Consider the following 6,798-nt stretch of genomic DNA (forward strand, 5'->3'; position numbering starts at 1 on the left):
CGGCCCAGGTGCAGGACCTTGCATTTTGACACCCACACACATCATGTTCTTAACACAAAGCCTGCTGTTTCAGCCTACAGTTATCCCCCAGACTAGTGATTTTGCCTGCTATTTCTTTGCTAGTTGTTCCCACAGAAACCTTTGGTTCCCATGGTTCGGCCCCAGACTGTATTAACACATTCCTCAAACAAACAAAAATAAATAAAAAAACCCACAGGGTGTCATCACTTCCTAAGCTGACACCAAAAGTTCAACCTTTGCCCAACATCAGCCGTGTACACTCAACACAAAAGATCCAATTAAAATCGGAAGAAACAGGGATGGTGCATGTCTACCAGAAAAGATGCTGGATGCTACTGTAGCAAGGACATTTTTCATATTTAATTCAGGAAAACTTTTTTTTCCAAACCTGCCAAAACCAATTTGTATTACCCAAGAATTCATCTCTAGCTCACTACAAACTACAAAATATTCCACATACAACTCATTTACCACGTCTCCCTGGTAACAGCTGAAGTTTGTTAGCGTTCTGCACAGCGAGCCCGTTTTCCTCTCCATCACCACCCTCTTTGGAACGATCGGTTACCATTTCTGTTGTCAGCAAGTTTGTTTTCTTAAAGGTAATAAAGTACTCCCCCACTGGCCATGCAGGCACTGATAACTCAAAAGAGAGGTTGGAAGTAAAATACAAATCCGATCAGCACTCCAAAATATCCACAACTTCATCATCTTTGATAAGCCTCGGAGTTTTGTTGTGTCCCCTTACTAATCATTACAAAGTGAACACTTGAATACTTCCCAAACACCTGATACAAGCTACTATCCAGAGAGCAATCTGCCAACCTGTTCTGTAGAGTTGTACGAGACAGCTTTTATTAGTGGTACTAATCAGAAAGCATTTATCTTTATTTTCCACAAATGGGACAGGAACATGCAATACTGAATATAAGCTTTGTAGCAGAAGATGGGTTTTGCAGGTTTAGTCTCTTGATCAGATCTACATTCCTGTTTAGATGAAACAAACACAGTGTCTACGTCACTTTGCTAATATTACTTTCCTATGAAGTTTTTTAATTCGTCCAAGTTCAATCACCTTCTCCCATCCACCCGACTCCAAAAATTGTCAGGAGGCTGATTCAGGATTTGTTTACAGATTGACATCTTACCAATCGGCAATAAGGCAAACAAGACGTTCAGAGAAACGACGTAGTTTTGTGACGGTTTGTGGCCAGAATGACATCTCCACTCTGGGGAAACTCCTCTTTTCTGCCTTTCTTCTTGTGTTATTCCACACACCCTGGAGGCTACCAGGTCACATCTGCAGACATGGAACAGACCGCTCAGCTGTGGGCTGAAACTCTACATTTGCTCCCCTTTACTCTTCCCAAACGTTGGTTTAGGGTTTTATGCAGTAGGTGGAGGGGAGTGGGGGGGAAAAAAAAACAAAAACAAAAACAAAAACAAACAAACCACACAACATCTACATGTTCCAGTTCTTTCCTCCAGAAACAATTAATTCTCCAGTAACGATCAAGTCACTGGGATAAACAGGCCCACCTAACACAACTTTAGGCTTTCACAGCCCTGTGAAAAACACTGCCTGAAGAGCCAACGTACCCAGGTAATGAAGAAATTCTGAGTTCATCTCATTGGAAAAAAGGTTCAGAACTTTTTCCATCAGGAAGATCTAGACCTAGAGAATTCTCGTGACTTAAAGGTTTGGTCTTAACATTTGTTTCACAAACAAGAAAGGTTGTTACACAAAGTATTTGTTTTCAAAAAAAAGCTATGGATATTTATTGAACAACTATGAGACCACAGAAAGTTTTCATGATTAGATACTACAAAATGTGGTAAGTTTTTATAAAGGTATACATACACAAAGTTGCCTACAGGACTGAACTTATTTAGCTACAGGCAGAAGATAAAGGAAAGAGTTAACATCATAAACAGCCAAGTAATGACAGATTCAGACATACTACAATATACAAACAAGTATTTCTTGGTTAAAATCAACATCAGTACAAAGATTGTTCTTCTGCTTCTACTGTTTTAGTCTTGGTAGGAGCAGGCAGGCATCTCTTGTAGAGAAGTATCATCACCAGAAGTTTAAGTAGACCTGAAATAAATGAACTGTTTCAGCAAGCAGTGTTTCAAGTCATCATAAGCAGGTAAAACATTCAAATTTTATAAGCAGAAATATGTAGAAAGACTGCTTTCGTTTGGATCAAGGTACAATATAAAATAACTTAGTGATCAAATAGCTGATCTTGCCAAGTTTTCTTTTTATAACATGGCACCATCTCGATGCATTTAAGAGTGCATCGTGCAGAAACGCTAAGTGATTCAAATTAATATGCAAAAAGATCATTATGAAGCAACTGTTTGTCTTCTGTCCTAAGTAACTTATTTTTAGAATAAGCTTGAGATGACTCACGCTACTGTACCATTAAAACATACAGATCATTCTCAGTGCCCTCAGGTTGGCACAAGCAACTTGTAAATGTCAGAAGAGCATATAAACCTTGTTAATGTTTTCAGAAATTCATTTAAAGATAGAAACAGGTCCAAAAAGATGCCTGTCTAAATGCATTGCAATTACGTTACAATTATTTTCCAAATACACAGATATGCTCTGTCTTTTCTCAGCTCATTACTGACTCGAACAATTTGCCCTTCTGGGATCAATTGTTTGCTAATAAATAATTGTTTACAGTCACAAAATGATATTAAGGAGTATTCTTATTAGTTTTCCTACTACAGCCTAATAAGATTCAAAACTAGCTGATTCCCAAGAGTCTAACCTTAACCTCGCTGTGTTTAACAGCCCAGGAAATGATGAACCATCTGTTTCAGAAAATAATGGAGGGCCAAGAGGAAATATTGTTTAATTGTAGATTAACCTCCTCATACGGCAGAATGAAGCATCTACAGAATTAGGAACCATAACTAACAATGAACAAAAATAACCAAAAGCAGCGCTTACTATTACAAGACCAATAGTGGCAAGTATGCTTCCATCCCTTTTTTTTTTTTTCCAAACCCTTCCAAACATATCTAACAAGTACAATCTAATTTTAGAAATAAATCTGAATTATCATCTTTGGGTTTTGAGAGGGTTTTTTTTCAGTAGAGAATGCACCAGAAATAAGTGTTGAAATAGTTCTGGGTTCTATTTTTCTGTGAGTATCAAAATTATTTTAAAACACGCCTCTCCAAGTGAGAGATGGTATGTTTATTCTTCTGTAACTTCCACCTCACAACCCCACAGCAATGAAATAAATGGCTGCTCCAAAGCAACACATGAGTCACTTCAGGGGTAGGGAGGTCTTGAGGTTATACACTCAAAAACTTTGATCTCTTATGCAGGTCAATTTACCTAGCCACTTAGATACTAAATAACGGAGACAACCAGATAAAGTATTAAGACAGTCTGAGTACTAGAAGGGGAGGGGGGGAACAAAAAATGCAATGACAAGCCACAGGAATCTGGAAATAAAAACAACTGCTCCTGTGCCAGCATAATGAAGAGCAGCGCAATTCTGTGCTGTGACAGCAATTTTTCTATGGAACATTCACGCCAAAAGCGAGCTTAACAGAAATCTTTTACCGCCATCAATCAGTTTGCCCCATTTTGACAGCAAGAATGATAGAAAAGTGTGTTATCAGAGGGCTGCAGCAAACTCCAATACACGGGAACCGAGAAAGCTTTTCCTCGATTTTACACAACCTTCCTAGACCAGTATCTAGATTCGCTTCTGACTGTCACAGCTGGGTGCGTGCTCAAGGTGTAAAGATTTCATTAATTCCAACTTTTAAATATCCAAACACAGTAACATTTACTCCAATAAATTATTCTCAAGTTCTTCAGTTAATTCTTGAAGCAATGAGCTACCAATAACTCCACAGCTTCATATAATAGCACCTATTCAAAAAGGATAAGAGTTTGACATTCTTCTCCCACCAAACAACTAAGCACAATTTTATCCATCAGACGTCTATCAACCTACGGATATTGAAAGCTTGGGCGAACAAGATAAAATCAAAACCAACCCTACTGTCAAGCTGCACTATCTCCCGGCATTAATAACGCTATTCATGAATTTAGGAAAATTAATAAATCTTGGGATGAACGCTGGGAAAAAGTCTCAAACACAGGTGAAGCATACTCACTTGGGTTTTGTTTCTGCATCTGTCACTTGGCGAATATAGATACCATCTTCGGGATGTTCAATGTCATCCATTTCGTACATATAGGAAGAAGCTATCGCGAGGGTAGTTCCATCGTTGCTGAAGGCAAGCGATGCTATGCTCGTGGGATACCGATGGAACTGGCACAGCCGCTTTTTATTAAACGGATCCCAAATGTTTACGAATCCATCTGAACCTCCTGAAAATAAAATTTTTTAAAAACCTGCTTGTAGATTACAATTGGGAGAACGGTAAGACTGAAAAGATACAGCGAAGGGAGGACGAAAAAAAAAAATAAAAAGGAAGGAAATGAGAAAAACTACCTGGAACTACTTTGTCAGTAAAAACACAGGGTTATAGAGTTGCATGATTCAGTAAAGTTGAGTATTTCCCAAAATCCTTGTTAAAGCAATTAACTCTCACTGCACCGAATAATTTAAAAACCCTGCTCACTGCAAGAAATACAATTTAAACACATATGAAGTAAAGGCTGACCTGATTAAATCAAAAGGAATCGATGCAAGAGTTACAAAAAAATGAGTATCTACCCTACCTGTAGCAAACGTGTTGTGGACGTTATGGAAAGAAATAGCATTAACTGGATAAATCTGCTCAATGTTATTTTCCTTCAAACGGTGACATTTAAATGCATATTTCTTCTTCTGGATTTCTGGACTTGGATCCAAATATTCCACTGCAACACGACCTTCAATAGAACTCAAAACATAACCCTACCAAAAAAATTTTGGAGACAGGCATTTTAGAAATTTACAACTGGAGAAAAGATTGCAAAGCAATTCATCTTATATCCCTTCACATTCAAATAAATTCAATGTGAACAGTCTCAAATCGTGTACAATCAGAAATTGTTTGTTACCACAGACCCACAGCATCATCAATAAAAGTTGCTTCTAAGAAAGAAGTAATGCAGAAAAACACTTCCTGAGAGAGATTCTCATTGCACCACAGTCTTAAGCTAATAGGGAGACTTTTAATCACCCCTGCGGATCCAAACACAAGTTGATTTGGCAGGGGGAAAAAAAAAAAGTTAAGAGTTAAGAATCTCTTGTACTTGCCCACCTATCCCCCCAGGGCTAAAGATCCAAAACAGTCACAGGACTATTTAGCTTCAGAATTACACTAAAATTAATTCAGCACTTTATACTAGCAACTAAACACTCAAGTTGAAATAGTACGTTCAGTGAAACTTCATTTTAAGTGGTATCCACTTATCCAGTTAATTACAGTTCTGACTCAGAGCAACCTGAGATGCTTTTATTATAACTTCTGAGTTAAGACTATAATAGATCTTTTCAGAAACAGGATTGTAATGACATCTAGCTATAACAAGGTTCTTTAAAATCCATAATACAATACAATCTGGAAGATCAGCTTGTTTTACTATAACCAGAACTGAAAATGGACAAAAGCACTCACGCCAGTTCAAGAACAAGTAACTAGGTCTTGCAATTCCTGTACTATCACTACGTACAAGGGAAAATTCCCTTCAAGATCAGTTTGTCAGGGAAAGTTAATCCTCTTGCTCTTACTTCAGGAAAAGAAATACCACGGATACACTAGGTTACAGGGAACAGCTGTATGATCATCTAAATTGCACAATTCCCCCTAGATAATGGATCATGGGTTCTTGAGTGCCTGACACTGACTTAGAGCTAAAATAAATAAATATATACAGACACAAATAGATACACACATACACGACATTCACACAGTTTTAATCCTGTCCCTGTTCACAGCCTAGAGAACTAAGGGCTACAATGCAGGAAGGCTGCTGAACAACCGCCAACTCCATCTTTCTCTTCTACTGCAACTTTGTGGATTTTGTGGGGGTTTTTAATTACATGTTAGCATTGTGATGTATTAAATAGGATTTTCTTAGAAAAAAAGGAGATAAAATTGAGGGCAACAAAAAAATTTACAGCATATGCTGTAAGTCAGTGGCAAACATTCCCAAGCCACACTATTAAAGAGTTAACCTGGACTAAGCAGCCTCAACATCATTTTCTTCCCCTCTCCCAGAGCTTAATTACAAAACTTTGAGGACCAGAATTACTTCTTTTTAATGAGAGAAAGATGCAGAAAACTTGAAAAGTAAACCACTGCTGTCCCTAAAGAATATTCAGCAGAAATATAGACATGGTTCCCATACCTGTTTATTTGGAAATGCTCTGATACAGCGGGTCTGGTATTTCAGACTTGATTCTCTTCGCTGCTGAACGTAGCCCATGTTCCGCAAATCCCACACCAGCACTCTCCGACCTGCCGTCCCCACAATTAGTCTGTCTCCAGACACAGAAAGTGTGTAGACCTTAAAAAAAAAAAAAAAAATTAACACTTATTAGCCTGGATATCCGTTTTTGTAGAAAATGTCAGCAATACACAATAAAAATACAGGTGATGTCTACAGTAAAGTCTACAGCTATAGAATTCCCTTCAGCTCTAATTTATAACTTAAATTTGGAATAAACAGTAGTATGCAGCTGGTTAGTGATAAGAGACTTGACACAGCTTTTCAAAATCTCACCCTGGATTCTGTGCCCTAGCACATAGCTGAAAAAAAAAAAACAACCCTGAGCCTAGTGCAAT

General features: G+C 38.0%; 1 protein-coding gene across 1 annotated transcript; it reads right to left on the minus strand.

Moving 5' to 3' along the window:
- Positions 1 to 4,169: 4,169 nt before the first annotated feature.
- Positions 4,170 to 6,520, minus strand: BUB3 (BUB3 mitotic checkpoint protein; the record flags this gene model as incomplete). Its single annotated transcript, XM_009874068.1, has 3 exons — positions 4,170 to 4,390; positions 4,745 to 4,922; positions 6,362 to 6,520. Coding segments are annotated over 3 exons (558 nt in total), but the record flags the coding sequence as incomplete, so codon positions are not given.
- Between the last annotated feature and the right edge of the window lie 278 nt (positions 6,521 to 6,798).

Source organism: Apaloderma vittatum, unplaced genomic scaffold (genome assembly GCF_000703405.1).
Source record: "Apaloderma vittatum isolate BGI_N311 unplaced genomic scaffold, ASM70340v1 scaffold32007, whole genome shotgun sequence".
Classification (NCBI taxonomy): Eukaryota; Metazoa; Chordata; class Aves; order Trogoniformes; family Trogonidae; genus Apaloderma; species Apaloderma vittatum.